At 41.1% G+C, this 20,080-nt stretch overlaps 1 protein-coding gene across 2 annotated transcripts in view; it reads left to right on the forward strand.

Moving 5' to 3' along the window:
* Positions 1 to 20,080, forward strand: part of CDKL5 (cyclin dependent kinase like 5) — a 182,853-nt gene that overhangs the window by 151,056 nt on the left and 11,717 nt on the right. For both annotated transcript variants that reach the window (XM_055081670.1, XM_024115266.3), the window contains exons 12-16: positions 1,905 to 2,056; positions 7,052 to 8,018; positions 12,805 to 12,906; positions 13,193 to 13,298; positions 16,499 to 16,622. In XM_055081670.1, the coding sequence (XP_054937645.1) occupies positions 1,905 to 2,056; positions 7,052 to 8,018; positions 12,805 to 12,906; positions 13,193 to 13,298; positions 16,499 to 16,622 (1,451 nt within the window). The remainder of the gene's footprint in view (positions 1 to 1,904; positions 2,057 to 7,051; positions 8,019 to 12,804; positions 12,907 to 13,192; positions 13,299 to 16,498; positions 16,623 to 20,080) is intronic.

Below are 20,080 nucleotides of genomic sequence, written 5' to 3' on the forward strand. Positions count from 1 at the left end.
ATAAAGAAGATGTGGCACATATATACAATGGAATATTACTCAGCCATAAAAAGAAACGAAATTGAGTTATTTGTAGTGAGGTGGATGGACCTGGAGTCTGTCATACAGAGTGAAGTAAGTCAGAAGGAGAAAAACAAATACCGTATGCTAACACATATATATGGAATCTAAGAAAAAAAAATGTCATGAAGAGCCTAGGGGTAGGACGGGAATAAAACACAGACCTACTAGACCATGGACTTGAGGATATGGGGAGGGGAAAGGTAAGCTGTGAAGAAGAGAGAGAGTGGCATGGACATATATACACTACCAAATGTAAAATAGATAGCTAGAGGGAAACAGCCGCATAGCACAGGAGATCAGCTCTGTGCTTTGTCACCACCTAGAGGGGTGGGATACGGAGGGTGGGAGGGAGGGAGGGAGATGCAAGAGGGAAGAGATATGGGAACATATGTATATGTATAACTGATTCACTTTGTTGTAAAGCAGAAACTAACACACCATTGTAAAACAGTTATACTCCAATAAAGATGTTTAAAAAAAAAAGCGTAGAGCTATACATGGTACAACTACTTTGTTGTTATATGTCTGTTATATAGCTTTGTTTTTATTTAAAATTTTATTAGGAATTTTTTTTCCTGTCTTCACATATTTCTGATGATGTAATTTTTAGTGGCTGCAAATGATTTTACTCAATAAAGTGTATACCCAATTTAAAAAAAAAAAAAAACAGCTGTGAGATACCATTTTTTAAATAGCTAGTTGACAAGTATGTGCTAAAAAGAATGATAATGCCTGTCGTTGATGAGGGTGCCAGGAAATTGGTAGACTCTCAATTGCTCAGAGAAGTACTATTTGAGACAGCCTTCCTAGGGAGTAATTTGGCAACACATAGAAGGTAATCCTTAAGAGTTTGCATACCTACCAGTTCCATATCTGGGAACTTATCCTATGCAAGAGATCATGGATATATGCAATGATTTCAGGTGTACATCACAGCATTAATTATAATAGTGCAAAGTGGCAGCCACCTAAACATCCAACAATAAATCAGTAAATAAATCATACCACAAACTTCCATGTAGTCATTTAAAACATGTTGTAAAGTTATTTGTTGCATCATTGTTCATAATAATAAAAGAAGGAAAACAAAATGCTGCCTAAGGTACGTCTAAATTTGAGGCTGTTTACTGATACGGAATGATCTCTTAAGATCTAATGTTGAGTGGAAAGAAAGCTAAGTGCAGCCTATTGTGTGTATGCTACTGTTTGGATAAAATAAAAGGAGCAGATAGAGATATGTACAAAGTACCTGTGGAAGGATTCGCAAGATGCTGGTACCATGGGCTGCCTCCTGAGAGGAGGACAAGAAAAAGATGAAGAATGTATATTCTTTGATATGAATATATACTTATTTAAAAATATATTTTAGGGAATTCCCTGGCAGTCTAGTGGTTAGGACTCCGCGCTTTCACTGCCGAGGGCTCGGGTTCGATCCCTGGTCAGAGAACTAAGATCCCACAAGCTGCATGGTGCGTCCAAAAATAAAATAAAAATATATTTTAGATGTTTAAATTATGTTGTAAAAAATGTTTTTGATTAGTAAGTGAAAAGTGCAGTATACAGAACTTATGTGTATAATATAAGCCAGATTTTATAAAAGAAAAAATATATGCATGATATTTTTTAAAGGGCTGGGAGGGCATATTCCCAGAGGACAGCAATGGTAAGGTTATGGGTGATTTAGATAGTCCTTTAAAAAAATTTGTTTTGGACTAAACTGTGTTTGCTAGATATTCTGCAATGACCATGCATTTCTTTTATAAGGAAAAGAAGTATGGTTTTTATTACAATTTAAATTTGACTTTGTGATGTTCTTTCCAATCCTAACTTTATTTCCTAAGAATTTACTGAAGTTGGACCCAGCTGACAGATACTTGACAGAACAGTGTTTGAATCACCCTACATTCCAAACCCAGAGACTTTTGGATCGCTCCCCTTCAAGGTCAGCAAAAAGAAAACCTTACCACGTGGAAAGCAGCACTTTGTCTAATAGGTAAATATTCCCTTTTAAGGAAATACAGATGCAGTATTGGTCTTACAAGTAGGTGGAGGAGGTGGCTGCCTAAATGATGCAATTAGAGAAAAGAAGGAAAGCCCTCCTTATTCAAAAATATCTTTCTTATGCTTATTGCATGATTCAGAACCAAAATTAAAGAGTTGTGTGGGTCATAAAGACTTTCCTATCTTTTACAAGATTTTCCAAGGGAAACCTGTGCATTCCCTGGGAAAGGTAGCATGGGTTAGCAACTGAGGGGGTTTCTGGCCTCATGAGCTAGAAGATCCTGTGTACATGGGACCCAGGGGTGATTCCTGGAGGAAGAAGGATGGGTGAGGGCAAAGGGATATTCCCGAAGGGAGCGGAAGATGCCAAACACAGGTGGGTGGGAAGGCACCTAGGACAGCCTTTGCAACTGAACCAAGTAGTTCTGGCTCCATAGCAGGGGCTTGTGTTTTTGGTGCTCTTTTAATCATTGAGTTGAGAAATTAGTTTTTCATAAGAATACAAATATAGAAATAATACAAATATAGAAATAGTAAAGTTAGTTTGGTAGATAGTGATTAAAATGGATGCTTTCTAATGTAATTTTCAGCATAATCTTTAAGAAAAACATCTGTTTCCGGGGGGGCGGGCAAGGAGGGGCGCAAGGAGTTGGACCCTGCAATCAGGTTCTCTCTCCAAAAGTGACGTTCCTTAATTCTGTTGGCTGCATTTTCAGGGGCAGTGTCCTTCCTCTCCTTGTCTTCCTTCCTCTTCCAAGAAGCTGGTCTTGTCATCCAGCGTTGCTTAAATTATGGAAGATAGGAAATAGTTTCTCTTATCTACTATTAGAAGAGAAGTCGAAAACAATAATTCTTAATATGAAGCTTTCCTTATATAAGTTTTTTCCCATGTCCCCCCTTTCTCTCCACATAGAACAATTATTTTTAACCAATTGGAATTTTGAAAGCTTAAGACCTGGTACTTTTTAGATCTGTGAGTGCATCTATAAATAAGCAATAACCATTTACCCTGTATTTTCTCTGTTTAACTGCGATGGTGTGATTGTGTTTTAGAGCTGTTCCCTATTTAAAGTGAGTGGTTTGGTCATTGTTTCCCTCACATCTTATAAAACATTCTTACCTGTTTGTTTGCAAGGAGGCCCGGGAGCAGATTCAAATTCTGTTTCACCAAGTTTGTGTTCACTTTGTTGTCATTTTCCATGAGATCGGTGCATTAAGGCAAGGACCAGTATTCATCTTTCAGTTGCTCCTTTGAGTTTAGGAGGTTCACATTATGTCTGTGTCTTATCTGGGGTCACTCCCAGTTCAGGTGCTCTTGTCTCCCTTCTACCTTGATTGTCACTTGACTCCTCTAGTTTACATTTGCAAAGAAAAAGGATCTTGATAGAAAGTTCAGTAGACTGATGATAAATTTTTGATTTGTGCTGTAGTGATTGGTGGTATAACCATACCATAAAAGGAGGCCTGTGTATTCATCCTGTAATGACTCACTTGGGAGAAATCCCCATGGGGGTCCATGGCTCTCCTTGGGAACCCTCTTCAGGGATCTGTCAAGGAGGATGTGTGTGGCCATGAGGATACGGTTCATATGGGTTTTTGAGGAGTCCTACAAAATCCCCCTTTGAGGCAGATGAGAATAAAAATTATAAGTAAATAAAAATCTCTGGAAGAATTTGTGTTCAGGTCTTGACACTGTATTAAATATATTAAAGAAACAGTCCTAACTGGTTTCTCTGGGAAAGAAACCATTAGCTCAGTTTACACGTATCTGGAAACATTTCTGCTCCACGCTTGCCTATGGTCCATATTTCCTCCATGGAAGCTCTTGTTGGGGACACTAATTCCGCACAAACCATGGCTCCGTTGGACTTCCTAGCACCATTGTAGAGATGTTCAGGGCACCATATCGTGTTGGTGCCCTGCCTTGTCCCTGAGACACACCAGTATCCTCATACACATATCCTCACACACCCTGTCTTCTGTCTTCCACGTTCATGTCTCTGTAGGAGAGGCAGTGGACTCCGTATTACCTAGCCCTTGCCTAAGTCTCCTTCAGACTCTCCTGAGGTTCTGTTCACCTTGGACATGGTGGGATGGTGCTTCATCCTGCCCCACACTGCCCTCTCAGCAGTCCTGCTTCGCCAGTCTTCCCCATAAAAGTGTAGTTTTGCGTCTTTGATGTTTGGTTTGAAAAGTTATTTTAACTAGAAATTAACCATCTTATCTATCCATCCTGCCAACCATTTAAGAAGGGTTTATATATAAAATCCTCTTAAGTGGTTGGCAGTTTAACACAGATTCCTTACAGTTGTGTGTCAAAGAGATCTATGGAATTTCCAAAGCAGTTTTTTATTGTGCTTTGGCAGAGCTCCAATTTGAAGACAATATGATGCCCTTTCTATGTAGGAGTTGTGTGCAGAGCTCAGTGGCTTCAGATTAATACCGAGACAGAAACTTTCAGAATAGCGGTTTAGGCACTTTGTACATTTATGGGAAACCTAACTCTGTGACAAATGTTTCCACCTTAACTTTATAGCCTCTCTTTTCACATTAGAAATTATATCTTATGTTACTATGAACATGTTCTTCCTAACATACGTAGGTTTGTGCTCCACATTGAGAGCAGTGTTTCCAAGAGTTTCAAAAGCTCTAGCAGCTATCTTCACTCTTCTCTGCCCTTTTCTGGATGTCCTCTTTGGAGCTTTGGACATTTCACAACATCTGCCTGAGTTATCTCTGCGATTACCCTCTCTAGGCCTGAAGGAGAAAGAGGAAGAAATAGGGTTGTGAGAGTCCAGGGGAGCCAGGCAGGGGAAACCACCCTGTGGGAGCTGTAATCTAGAGGCACAGCTATGATCTGAGTCAGGGAGCCACTGCCGGGGGAGACAGCCCCCAGCCCCTTGCACTGCTAAGCCCAACTGGGAGTTAGGTGACAAGGGAGGCTGGGTGACACTCTGCAGTGTTGGGTTCCCCAGACCCAGGTTGGGGCAGAGAGGAATGGAGAATGGATTGGGGGTTGGGCACGTGGGGAATGACCAACACACTTAGATCTATTTATGGGTGAGACTGTCGTATCATCATTTGGGTTTTTTGAGAAGTTGCTGAGATATTTTAGTTACCAAGATGTAAGTTGACAAACAACCCTAATGGTTTAAAACCTGACATTAGGACTGTCCTCTATAGATCTGGAGATAGACTCTGTTAACATCATTTAACAGAAAGTGAAACTTTCCTTTCTTTGTAATTTCTTTCCGGGTCTGGGGTCTGCCATTTACTTAGCTCATATTTTTCTTTTTTAAACAAAATTCACATTTTATTTAGGTTGAAATAAACTATACAAAATTGATTTTCTTCACCCAAATTAACAGCAATATTTTCTGTATTATTCCTGGATAAACCATAAAACACTGAGTTTTGTAGGTTTTCTAGGTTTTGCTTGTAAATCAAGATGAGGCAGTAGATACGGTCATGGAAGAAGACAGAAGAAAACACAAATCAGTTGCCAGTATCCATGGCCTCTGATCCTGTCAGTTAGCTCATATTTAAGTGACCTTATTTAATGTTGCAATTTTTGTGACCCGATTGGGAGAGATATTAGTACGTGCGTTTTGGAGATGAGGCTTTCCACACTATTACAGGCATGCTTGATATCAGATACTTTTTAACACTCCTCTGAAAGGTAGGAGGAAAGGATGAGAGCCCTTGCCTTTGATGCCTGAACGAGTGGATTCTCAGAGAGAAAACAGGAAGGCATAGTTTCACAGATTAACACTCTACAGGGGAAAAAAATGTGACTTTTCCTCTAATTAGTGTGCAATGGGAACAAAACTCTCCCAGATCAAACCGTCTTTAGCAATAGCAGTATATGCAGCAAATTTTTTGGAATGCATAGTAAAAAGGGAATTGTGTAAGTTATTGTTCATTTAAAAGCATTCTTACCTATCTCAAACCACAATTTGGTCCTTTAAATAGTTACAGTAGAACAAACTGACCTTGCTGCGATGTCAGCTTCGGCTTTCAAATAGAGGACAGGGTTTTTCTCAGCATTTATATTTTGTATTTTAAACCAAGTAGGAAATGAAGCTTTCAGTCCTAAAGATTTCAGTCCAGATGAAGCCTCAGCCCATTTGGAATAATGAAGTGTGAAATGAAGAAGAGAATAAATTGTGTCTTTTGGAGAGAAGTTACCTGTTTAGATCCCCGTGATCCAGTTAGAGACATGCTTCTGTTTAGTGTACGGGAGGTATCTGACCCTGACACGCCCCGGGTATTGCTGCTTCTCTAATACATAAACGTTGATCATCATGTTTTCCAACAAACCTCGCTAGGCAGTTCACACTTCTTTTCAGAGTATCATTTTCTTTTCTTGACTACCTTGGTAGAATTCTCATTCGTTGATTATACAGGCTAAAGACAAAAGAGACACTGGTGCTGGTGTGTATGTGCTGTGAGTGTGTATCTCTGAGGCAGGCTGTGAGTTTTACGAATAAAAACGAAGTTCAAGGAACACAGTGATCTGCAAGTCTAAATGTCTCCTTCTGATGTTCAAGCAGACAAAGAGTTATAAAGAGTTTGCCTGTAGCTCAGCCCTCTTCTTCTTTGCAGGCTTTCTATAGCACACACCCATGTGAGCACCAACATAGCAAAAGCATGTTTGCCCAGATTATCAGTTAGAAGCTGTGTTGGCAGTAAGTTAGCTGAGCATTTAAGAATGCCAAAGCACTTCATCAGGACCAGTGCTTTGTGGCAGAGTGACTTGATCTAAGCAACTTACTTCTTTTTTTTTTTTTTTTTTAATTTTTAATTTTTATTTTTTTTTGTCACTTCTTATTGATAGCTTACATGTTATTTATAGTCACATATTTGAGAGAGTTACTGGTTTTAGTCTTTGCAGTGTTTTAGGTATTTGTTCTTTTTTGTTTTAATGATACTTTTTGTGCATCTGCCCTTGAGGGAAACTGATGTACTTCTTTCGTTTTTGACATAGAAACCAAGCCAGCAAAAGTGCGGCTTTGCAGTCTCATCACAGATCTAACAGCAAGGACATCCAGAACCTAGGTGTGGGTCTGCCCCGGGCTGACGAAGGTCTTCCTGCCAATGAAAGCTTCCTGAACGGAAACCTTGCTGGAGCTACTCTTAGTCCCATCCACACCAAAACCTACCAAGCGGGCAGCCAGCCTGGGTCTACCAGCAAAGATCTGACCAACAACAACATACCACACCTTCTCAGCCCAAAAGAAGCCAAATCAAAGACAGAGTTTGATTTTAATATTGACCCAAAGCCTTCGGAAGGCCCGGGCACGAAGTACCTCAAGTCAAGCAGCAGATCTCAGCAGAACCGGCACTCATTTATGGAAAGTTCTCAGAGCAAAGCCGGGACGCTGCAGCCCAGTGAGAAGCAGAGTCGGCATAGCTACATCGACACCATTCCCCAGTCCTCTAGGAGTCCTTCCTATAGGACCAAGGCCAAAAGCCATGGGGCATTGAGTGACTCCAAGTCTGTGAGCAACCTTTCCGAAGCCAGGGCCCAGATCGCAGAGTCCAGTACCAGTAGGTACTTCCCATCCAGCTGTTTGGACTTGAACTCTCCCACCAGCCCAACCCTCACCAGGCACAGCGACACAAGAACTTTGCTCAGCCCCTCGGGGAGAAATAACCGAAGTGAGGGCACTCTTGACTCACGCCGAACCACAACCAGGCATTCTAAGACGATGGAGGAGTTGAAGCTGCCCGAACACATGGACAGCAGCCATTCCCATTCGCTGTCTGCGCCTCATGAATCCTTTTCGTATGGACTTGGCTACACCAGCCCCTTCTCCTCCCAGCAGCGTCCACACAGGCATTCCATGTACGTGACCCGGGACAAAGTGAGAGCCAAAGGCTTGGACGGAAGCTTGAGCGTGGGGCAAGGGATGGCGGCCAGAGCCAACAGCCTGCAGCTCTTATCACCTCAGGTACAACTTAGGACCTTGACCAGATCTGTCGGCTCATCGTGGGAAGGTGGTGCGGGGATGTGGGGTCAGTGTGCAGTTGTCCCTACTGCAGGAGGTCATACTTTCTTGATAGGACACATTTAAGGAAGCAATATTTGAAGGACTAATCCGTTAAAAATTTTTTTTTTAGTTATTTAAGCTAATTGTTGAGTACTCAACGCAGAAAGCTTGTTTTCCAAAATCTGTTTCCTTTCTTAAATGTTCCTTTCTGGCATATTTTGTTCATATTTTGTCCTATTTTTTTTTCATTTATTTTTTATTGAAGTATAGTTGAATTACAATGTGTTAATTATTGCTGTACAGCAAAGCGACTCACTTATACATATATATACATTCTTTTTCATATTCTTTTCCATTATGGTTTATCACAGGATATTGAATATAGTTCCCTGTGCTGTACAGTAGGACCTTGTTGTTTATCCATTCTGTATATACCAGTTTGCATCTGCTAATCCCAAACTCGCAATCCAACCCTCTCTCACCTCCCTCCCCCTTGGCAACCACCAGTCTGTCCTCTACGTCCCTGACTTTGTTTCTGTTTCATAGATAGGTTCATTTGTGTCATATTTTAGATTCCACATGTAACTGATATCATATGGTATTTGTCTTTCTCCTTCTGACTTACTTCACTTAATATGATACTCTCTGGTTTCATCCATGTTGCTGCAAATGGCATTATTTCATTCTTTTTTTTTGGCTGAGTAGTACTCCACTGTATATATGTACCACATCTTCTTTATCCATTCATCTGTTGATAGACATTTAGGTTGTTTCCATGTCTTGGCTATTGTGAATAGTGCTGCTGTGAACATAGGGGTGCATGTATCTTTTTGAATTATAGTTTTGTCCAGATACATGCCCAGGAGTGGGATTGCTGGATCATATGGTAATTCTATTTTTAGTTTTTTGAGGAACCTCCATACTGTTTTCCACAGTCGCTGCACCAACTTACATTCTCAGTAACAGTGTAGGAGGGTTCCCTTTTCTCCATACCCTCTCCAGCATTTGTTATTTGTTGGCTTTTTATTGATGGCCATTCTGACCAGCATGAAGTGGTACCTAATTGTAGTTTTGATTTGTATTAGAGAATCCTAGTTTGATTTATTACAGAATTCATCAGCTATATGGGTTAGTTTTTAATTTTCTCAAAATTCAGTGTGAATTCATGGGGATTTTCTCTAATCTCTCCAAACCACGTTTGCTTAAATCAAACCCTTTTGCTAATACCTTACTCGATATCTTAACTGAATTGAAAAGTTTTTAATTTATCCAGAACTACAGGTAAATATAACTTCAGGCCAGGATAAATGCTAATTTTCAGTCTTTTGGGTTGTTTTTAAATCTCAAGGCAATGTTTTTAGCATAATGCTCCTTCTGTCTTATTGATCTTCAGACTCTAGAACTGACACTAACCTGTTTAAAAGAAGCAGCATTCTTATAACAGAACACATATTTTTAAAATTATATTTTCGTGATATAAAACATTCACCTGCATCAAAGAAATGAAGGTGGAGAAAAAACAGTGTTAGAAGAAGAAAAGAGTGTCATGTAGGAAAAGTACTCTCCTTTTAGAGGATACAAAAATTGGTTCATCAGCGTGTGTCAGAGCTCCAGAAAATAAGATGGACTGTGCAGTGGGAAGCTTAGCAAGATGAGTGCTGGGGAGGGGGAGACTGTCAATAGCTGAGCAGTTGGTGTAGCAAAGCAGCTAAGATCTTGAGCTGGAAAGCCAGGCAGCCAGTCCTGCAGTGTGCTTCGAACTCTGTAAATTTGGGAAAGTGATATAATCTTTCTGTGCCTTGACTCGTCGTCTGAGTGTTGTTGTGAGGATTAAACATGGTGTATAAAAGCACTGTGTGCCCTATGCCGGGCACAGAGTAAATGTCTTAGTTGTTGCTACTGCTTCTGGGATGATGGGGGCTGTTCTTTAGACACCGAATACCTTCTCTATCCTGGGTTTTCTGGGGCACTCAAAAGAGTCTGAGACAGGGTTCTTGCTCTTGAGAAATTTATCTTCTCTCAAGGAAGATTAAATTATACATGATAAAAATGAAATAATTAAGAACTAAATTTCTGTGGCACTGGCTATAAAAAGTACTTGAGGACAGGGAGAGATCACTGTGGGCAGCAGCAATCAGAAATGGCTTTAGGAGCAACTGAAGGTCTTGCTTAGAGCTCAGATGTGGAGAGAGGTTTTGTGGCTAAAGGATGAAGACGTATTCAGGCATTTACTGAGCTAGGCACAGTGATAGGCTCTGATGGAAAAGATGTGGTCCCCGTCCTCTTAGAATGTATGGGCTGGAGGTGGTGGGATGACACTTGCCAATAGATAGGTAGTAATAATACTGTAAGGCTGCATGCCCACACTGTGCTAGAGCTGTGTGCACCGCAGGGGCAGAGGGGAACAGGGACAGAGGGGAGTGGCACAGTCCCAGCGGGGGATTGTAGGAGGCCCCCAGGGGGCAGGGGTGGTATATGAGCAGAAACTTCTGAGATGTTGGGGGTTTCACCAGTGGAAGAAAGTAGAGTGGACATCAGGAAAGAGGCTCGAGGGAGCGCCAAAAAGGATATCTGGAAGTTAAGGAGGATAATTGAGACATTAAGTCGCATGGTGAGTTGTGGGATTGCAACTTGGGCCACGTGGCTGGAGTGAAAAAATGCAAGATTTAGAGTGGCTTTTGCAATAATCCAAGCATGGGGTGAGGAGAATATGTTCTGGACTAAGTCAGTGCCAGTGGGAAGACAGAGGAAGAGTGGGTCTAAAGACCTCTCAGAAGTAGAAACGGGACTTGTGAATTGAAGGATTGAATATAGAAAAGAGGAAGCCTTCAAGGTTTCTCTTCTAGGAGCTCCTTTTCAGAGTAGAAGAGAGGACTTGAAGTCACCACATTCAACCCCTCCATTGCACAGATGAGCATGCTGAGGCTCTGAGCGGTTGGGTGGATTGCCCAAGTTTGCCCAGCTAGTTCAGGGTGGAGCTGGGATGCTGAGGCTCTGAGAGGTTGGGTGGATTCCCCAAGTTTACCCAGCTAGTTCAGGGTGGAGCTGGGATCTTGAGGCAATGTCCAGGTCCCTAGGCCAGAGCTTTTTGCATCATGTCATGCTGACATATTGAGGTTGAAGCGTGACCCTGGGCCCCTATGCAGAGATGTTCTCCACGAGGTTGGAAAGACTGTCTGGGGCCCAGGTGAGAGGAGGGGTAGGAGGTGTCATGATTGGAGTCAGAGCAGTCGTCGGAGGAGCCCCTCTAGAGAGAAGGGATCATTTAGGGCCTAGAAAGATCTCTAGAGTCTGGTAGCTACACATAGATGTTACATGGAGGTCAAAGCCAGTAAAATGTGTTAGCATTAAGCATAGTGTAAATAGAGAAGAAGTTAAAAAAAAAACAAACTATACCTTGGAAAATGGACAAATGGACTGGCTCTCTGAGAGTGCTAGAGAAAAGGCTTCATGAACATGGTGGAAATAAGCTAATTATAAAACAATAACTGTCGGCTAAACACAGATCCAACTGTTACTGAATTTTAAGTCCAGTTCAGGAAATGCAGTGCCAAGCTGCAAGAAAGTACAAGTTTAAAGGCACAAAGATGGCAGATGGCTTGAAAAGTAACTGAAGCTGTGAATAATGATGGGAATCACTCTCTTGCAAAGTACTGTAGGCACCTTCAAGAGCAAGGGGACTGGACTGGCTCTGTCGCTTAGAGTTTATGTTAGATGTAGAGGTCTTTGTAAACAATGCAGGTGATAAAATTCAAATGAGATCTTGTCACAAAGTAGAAAGAAGAAAGGCTACATTGGATAATTTCCTGCCCAGAATCCTTTCGTAGTACATTTGGGGAGTGAGGGGAAGAAAGAGAAAATCATATTTTAAATTTCAAATAAACTGTTTTTGACATACCATGTAAGGCTCAAAATAATACTCTTTCTGTGCATAATATACAGATGTGCAATTCAGCTATCTCCTCTGAATGGTTTGGTAATTTTATACCTTAATCTTTTTTTTCTGAGGGTAGAAAATGCTACTTTTCCCCTCAATGAACACCACTGTGGATCAAGGCTGCTTTTAGCTTGTGACTCACTTCCTTGAGAGGAATAGGTAGTGTCTCCGGAGATGAGTGCTGCCGTGATTATTAAGAAAATACATGAAGTATAAGTACTGTTATCCTAGAGAAGATTAAGAAGAGAACTTAAGTACAAAAACTACAGTAGTTAGGGAGTTTTTAAGGCAGAAATTATTAAGGGTACCGATTCAATTCCTTGATATATCCAAAGAATGTTTGTTTTCATCTTAATCTGCCATGTAAGTCCTTCAGGAAAAATAATTTTGCATCTGTAGTTCTTTTTTGAGAACTCAGCCTAAAATCTGCTAGAGAAATTTTGGATTAACTAACAGAATCTCTAACTCTATTCTAATTGAGTGCTGCTCAGACCATGACTTTCTAGATATTAGGAAGATAATTTTCTTTATTTTTAATAATTAATTGAACTATTTTCAGAGTAATTCATTCCCTGCTTGCATTAACTTTAATGAGAATTTCACTTTCCATCTGTGTGACATTTGTTTGACTTATTTTACATTCATCAGATGATTCACTCTTTTATAGGACAATTTGTGTTTTAACCAATTCACATTTTTAATTTTAGCCAGTTAAGGTACCGGTTATACCAAATGAAACCCATGGCGATTTAGGTGATTTTCATCCCTAGGAACAGGACACTCATAAATCCTTTGAAATTTGACTTCCAGCCCGGAGAGCAACTCCCTCCAGAGATGACTGTGGCGCGATCTTCCGTTAAGGAGTCCTCCAGAGAAGGCACCTCTTCATTCCATGCACGGCAGAAGTCTGAGGTCTGAACTTTCTAGAGCTGCTACCTTTTACAATAGAACATGTCTGTAAAGATTGGTCACTCAACATCATTACAGTCTAGCTTTTAAGATTTATTCCTACCCAATCTCCCACAGATAATTCGAACTGGCTTATAAAGTAAGCAGTTTTCCTCATGCCATAATTCTGAGTTTTCTCTTAAATAGATCCCAGAGTAAATTATAGATCAATTAGGCACCGTTCTACGTTCACAGGCTACCTCGTTATCTCTCTGTTGTTTACTTTTTATAAACCTATTTTTTATCTCAGGGTGGAGCATATCATGACCCCCACTCTGATGATGGCACTGTCCCCAAAGAAAACAGACACCTGTACAATGATCCTGTTCCGAGGAGAGTTGGCAGCTTCTACCGAGGTAAACCCAGCTCCTTCATTCGATTGAGTCGTAACATATATATTTTTAAATTTATTTATTTTTGGCTGCGTCAGGTCTTAGTTGTGGAACGCGGGATCTTTCTTTGCAGCACGCAGGCTCTTCACTGCGTCACGGGGGCTTCTCTCTAGTTGTTGCGCGCAGGCTCCAGAGCGCGTGGACTCTGTAGTTGCCGCGCGCAGGCTTAGTTGCCCTGTGGCATGTGGGATCTTAGCTCCCCGACCAGGAATCGAACCTGCGTCCCCTGCATTGGAAGGCAGATTCTTAACCACTGTACCACCGGGGAAGTCCCAAGTCATAAAATATTTATCAATGTCACTTGTATGTCTGACACTTCTAATTTAGAACGTCAGTGAACAAGACAGCCAAAGGTCTCCACCCTCACAGAGCTCACATTCTCATGAGGAGAGAGCAACACTAAATGTAATAATTACATAGAGCAGAAAAAGATAATAAGTGCTACAGGGAAAAAAATATAACAGGGCAATCCATTGCCTCCACCCCAGCCCCAGTCCTCTATCTCTCATCTGCTGAGAGTCCTCTGGCGACTTCCCATTGGCATCAGGACAAAATCTGAGTTCCCTAAGATGGCATTCTAGACTTTCTGTGCCCTGGCCCTTGCTATCCTCTCCAGCTCCTCCTGCTCCACTCTGGTGCCCAGCCTATGGGACTCACACAGGCCGTGCCCTCCTCTGACCTGAATGCAGTACTCCCCCTGCTTGGGCAACTTGTTTCTGTCCCTTTTGAGATTCTGCTTTGAGGTCCTCTGCAGTGTGATGGCTTCCCTGCCCACCTAGGTGAAGTGAAGTGTTTCCTCTTTTGTTCCGCCCATGGCCCTCTGTCCCTAACATGACACCCACCACATGGTACTGATTCTTTGTTTGCATTTCTCTCTCGCAAGGTTACAAGGCCCTTTACCTTTTCCTATTTTACCCTCATTGACTAGCACACTGCCTGGCAATTTCATAAATATTAGTTGATTGGATGAAAGAAAATCTTCAAGTGTACTTGCATGACCTTAAAAATGTGCTTTGATGTTTGACAACTATAACAGATGTTTCAGTGGCTGAATGGATTTAGGAGAGATTGAGAGAGAAAGGTATCACCTTTAAGGAGCTAGGTAGTAATAGAGTGGGAGCCCCCAGGAATCCCCAGCCCCTAGTGGTGAGGCTGGCAGTAAGCCCACTCAGCAAGCCTCCTGAGTCCGTGAGGCTCAGCTTCTCAAAGCCTCCTTCAGGGCTCACCACGACCTTCTACAGCTGCCACATCCACATTGCCCAGCTTCTCGTTACTCTGTTGATCTGGGAGGACAGCAGCAAAGGGCAGGAACTGGGGGCTAACACGGACAACTGCTTGGTCATTTTAACTAGGAACCTGAGCTAAATAAATGCATACAATTGTTATGCAGGACCTAATGTATATTGAATGATTAGACTACTCTGTTCCCTCCTAGGCCAACCTTTGAGAAAAGTATAAGGCATTGAATATGCCTTTTGATGCATTTATTATTCTTTTTTCTGATGCCATGGTTACTTTAGAACCTTATGGGACTAAAATTTTAATTCAGATTAAAGCTAATTAAACACGTGACTTCCCTGGTGGCGCAGTGGTTAAGAATCCGCCTGCCAGTGCAGGGGACACAGGTTCGAGCCCTGGTCCACGAAGATCCCACATGCCGCGGATCAACTAAGCCCGTGTGCCACAACTACTGAGCCTGCGCTCTAGAGCCCGCGAGCCACAACTACTGAGCCCGTGCACCACAACTACTGAAGCCCGTGCGCTCTAGGGCCTGCGTGCCGCAGCCACTGAGCCCACATGCTGCAGCTACTGAAGCCCGCGTGCCTAGAGCCCGTGCTCCACAACAAGAGAAGCCACCCAATGAGAAGCCCGCGCACCGCAACGAAGAGTAGCCCCCATTCACCACAATAGAGAAAGCCCCCGTACAGCAACGAAGACCCAACACAGCCAAAAATAAATAAAAAAGTTTTTTAAAAGTTAATTAAGCAAAATATTGTAGTGTACATATAAACAAAAGTATTTTCTTCTCTCACTGTAAGTTTTACTTCCAAAGTGGATCATACACGTATTATTTCTATAGATGTCTGGAGAGTATACTTTAATATTAAAATGTTAACTAAATTTTCAATTAATTAATTAGTCCTTGACCTCTAGAAACACAGTTTTATTTTTATTGCAAGTGAATTAACTTGGTTACTATCAGCAAAGCCCCTCATAATCGACTTCACTGTTTGGCAGGTAGAACATCTTTATTTTAGAAAGTCCAGAAGTAGAAGGAAAAGATTTAACTAGGTGAAACATTTGGAGACATCGCTCATTTCAATCATGCTACTAAATCTAACTAGATGAAGATTTAGTGGTATCATTGAAATGACAGATTTTTTAGTATATTTCCCATTTTCAGTCCTGCTGGCCAAGAGTCAAGTAATATGGTGTAATTTGTCTTTATATACAGCCTGTATATTCCTTTTGTGATGAAATTTGCAATATATTTTCATTTATGACCAAGCTTAGAAATTGATAGAAAAAGATAATACCCACCCACCCCCCAAAGAAAAGCAGAAAAGTATTTACTCACATACATTGTGGTTTGTCTTTTTGTTTCCTGGATTGAAAACTTAGAGAAAAATAGTATTTTTGTACAAATAACCGAATTTCTTTGGAATTGAGTTTAAAAAAATATAAAATTGATGCCACCTCCCAAGTGGCAAGGCTTAAACTGTAGTTCGTGTATTCCAGTACACATACTGTTAAGAATACCTTCACACTAAGAATAGATTTTACGTAGTTGGGTCTATAATGTAAGAAAGCCTCAACTTAAAAGAATGTCAAAACAGGGAGATGGGGATCATATTCATACTTTTAAATCTCCTACGATGTTCTCCAGTTTATCAGCTGACACATCAATTTATGCCTTGAATATATATTGCCTGGTGTTAATTGACCCTTGCAAGTTACTGTCATAAGCAGTTGGGGGTGGGGGGAATGCTCCCTGGAATGCCTGCAGCCTCAGAAAATGTACGAGTTATATGAAGGGCAAATAAGGATTTTGACTTATCTTTTTGTTAGTTTATTTTGTTTGTGTGAGAGAAAGTGCAATAGAACAACATGAGAACTGCTTTAACCAAAAGAGTATATCAGTGGCTTACTTTGTCTTTATTCAGTGCCATCTCCACGTCCAGATAATTCTTTCCATGAAAACAATGTGTCAACCAGAGTTTCTTCCCTACCATCAGAAAGCAGTTCTGGAACTAATCACTCAAAAAGACAACCAGCATTTGATCCATGGTGGGTATTTTAGCTTGTTTTTACTCTTCTTTTTTCTGATTGCAGATTTTAGATTTCATAGAAATTCTGGATAAACTTTTTAGCATTCTTTCCCCTGCTAGGCCTTTCTTTCTAAAGAGAGATTGTTTAATAAGGGAAATGTGATTTGTCATTATTTGTAATAGTTTCTTTCATGTTCACCATTTATATTAAATACCATGTAAAAGAAAGAAAATATCCTGGGTCAGTACATACCTCATAAGTCTTCCATCGCCTTCTTCTGACATGATTGACGTCCTTTGCTGTCTTCTCCACTTGTTGCTGTTGAATCATGTAGCAGACACTTTGCTTAGCTCTTTGTGTGCACTGTCTCACTCAGTACTCACAATCAGCCTTTGAAGTAGGGGTGCCTCCCACTCTCCAGATGACGAAACTGCAGCTTAGAAAAGGTAAGGAGCCTGCCTGGTGCTGAACAGCCAGAAACAAGGAGAGGAGGGAGCCGGGATCTAGACCTAGATGCATTCTGTCTCCAAAGCTCATGTCCTGTACTTCTGTGCCACCTGACTTTCATTCAGGGTGAAAAGGGAGAAATAGGGGAACAGCCCTTCATGCTACCACAAAAATGTACTGGTAGTCACAGGATAAAATGATGCGCCAATTTTGCTTATCCTTTAATCTTTGTGTCATGTGTAATAAGGATTTAAGGAGAGAATTATAACATACATCAAGTCTCATTAGCAGATCTTGTCTTGGGGGTAGGACTGTTTTTTTTAATAATGTAGACTTTATATTCTCAGCTGCCCAGAAAGACTTCCCAGAATCTAGATGTGAGGGGTGTTTATGTATTTCATAGAGCTGCTAAGTTCTCCACTAAAAGAATAAAATGGTGCCTCATTGTAACTCACTGAATTGAGAATGAGATCAAACTGTCAGATTCCATCTCTGCTGTTTACTGCCAGAATTCACACAATTTGGACCCTGTTGGCAGGGTTATATCAAGGTTTCAGTGTTACCATGCCCTATGCGGAAAATAACTTACTTATTTTTACAATAATAAAAACGGTTTTCTTAAAGCTATAAATACTTTTTCTTTTATAAGCATACTTTATATCTATCGCCTTATTTATAAAATGAGAGTTTTAACATTAATGACTCAGAGGTTAGACCCTGGAAATAGGATATCTTGACTAGTGTCACCTTTTGGCCATGTGACCTTCAGCTCTCTGCCCCTCAGTTTCCTTGTCTGTAAAATAGGCTAAGAATAGCACCTCCCTCATCGGGTAAATATGATCATTAAATGAAGTCAAACATCAAAAGCATCTAGAGCAGTGCCTGGCACCGTTGTGACTTGTTAACGTTAGCAGCCGTGGTTTTTGCCATTAATGTTCTCTAACTTCAGTATGACTTGCCAGGTGTCTCCTCTCCACTTACTTTGCTGATGAACTTCAGTGCGTTCTTTCTCCGTGTAACAGTAGACAAGATCTATACGTTAACCTGAGAGCACAGGTACAACTTCTTTAAGTTACCAGCATTGACAGTTTTCAAGTGTGGTTTTGACAAGCCGTGAGAATAGTGTCTAAGTTGTGAGAACACAGAAGTACAGATGGAATTGGTTTTCGTCTTGGTCATTGCATGATGAAGTGGTGATGGTTTAAAAGTGCGTCGATTGCATGTTAACATAGTCCTATGAAAAGTAGGTAGGTCAGATCAAAACTAAATCTAAATGTGGGATTAACAGTCTTAACAGCATATTGTTTCTGTCTTTTTGATAATCCGTTTAAGTAGAGCTTGTTTAGACCTGGGTATGTGTAGAAACCTAACAACAATTGTTTTAATAAAGAGGCACAGTTGGGATGCTGAACTTTAGATAAGTCTTCATCAAGTCATCCTTACTCTGATACTGCTGTTGTGAGGCTTGAGAGAATTCCAGAATTGCCAGGGATGAATTGGCTATATTCCTTTGTTCTTACTACCCCTCATGATAATGCTGCTATGATAGTTCTCCACGCATCTATCTAACTTAGTCTAAGTCATCCATTAAGCTTGACTTGTCTTGGATTTTTTTCTTGAACAATATCTCTCATTGGTTCACCATATTTATATTTGAGAGAAATGCCGTTTGATAACTGTTACAAAAACATGAACAAACCATGGTGACATAGTGAATTGCTGTTCCTAAATTATCACTTACCTAAGAGCAGTCTGTTTCTCCTTGTTAGTAGTACTTCCATTTCTTTGGAGAAGAGGATATTTGTACAGTGTCCACATTTCTTGCAATGGAAAAATCAAGCTACTGTGTCATACTTTAAAGTGATAAATGGATAGTGTAGTATAATATCCAGAGCTGTTGTTCTGGCCATCTCAGCTGTCCAGAATGCAGTTAAGAACTGGGAGATAAGCCAAAATATTTCAGAACAACAACAATAGGGTTAATGCAGTCAGATTGATCATCTTTACTAATGGGAAAACACCTCCACCCTCCCTGTGAGCCTGTTTATTCTTCTTTTATGCACAGTTCTAGCAGTTGGCACTGAGGTTGTCAGGCAAGAAATAATTCCAGGTAACAGTACAGTGTGCAGAGGGAGAAGGATCCTAAACAATAGCTGTAGAGAGAAGAGGGGTATTTTTGCTTTTTCTCAGGCCCCAATGGGAAAATCATTTCTAGCTGTATGGTCTTATACATAGAACAGATATCCATGTAGAGTATATATCTTTAAAATAGGCTGCTCTTACTTTCCATAAAAAGACAAAGTGTTTAGAAAGACTGCTGTCAAAATTGGGTTAAAAATTGACACTTAAATAGTAAACCAAATTAATTAGAAATCCCAGTAGTTGAGATAAGTGAAGAATTGCTGTCACTCACTTGCACAATCGCAGGCTTTCTCTTCTTGTAAAGTTATGAAGACAGTGGTATCCATTATTGCTTGTCATGATAACTCGCAGAATTATTCCTGTAGAATTAGTCACTGACTTCCTACTCTCAGACATTAGCCGACCCACCCTAGTCTCGCTGGCAGGGCGGGAGGGTGGCAGGGCAATGTCACAGAGTAAGCGTCTCTCCTCTTCTGTGCGCCTTCGTGCTGCTGCTCTTGGGGGGATTATGCTGGCGCTTCCTGGCCCTCCGTCGAACCTGTGGGTCTCTTGCCTTGAGTCTGTGAGCAGCTTGAGGTCACACTCCTTGTTTTAGTTTTTCTCTGTATCTCCAACACCTAACACAGATCCTGGTGCATACACAGTACTCTGTAAGTGTTGGTTGGCTTTGATTCAGTCAGTTTTAATTCCTTCCTTTTTTTAGGTGAGTCTTTTGAATTATCTTTCCTCTTCCCTATGGAAGTAGTAGCTGTTGTGGTAGATACTGTTCTGAGTCCCATGACTGTTCAGGAAGGAGACTGTTATTGTTAACCGCCCCCCCTCCACCCACGCACACACACACTCCTCCCCCATCATCCTCACTGCGCACCCCACCCCCCACTGTGCCA

This window comes from Physeter macrocephalus, chromosome 21 (assembly GCF_002837175.3).
Source record: "Physeter macrocephalus isolate SW-GA chromosome 21, ASM283717v5, whole genome shotgun sequence".
Classification (NCBI taxonomy): domain Eukaryota; kingdom Metazoa; phylum Chordata; class Mammalia; order Artiodactyla; family Physeteridae; genus Physeter; species Physeter macrocephalus.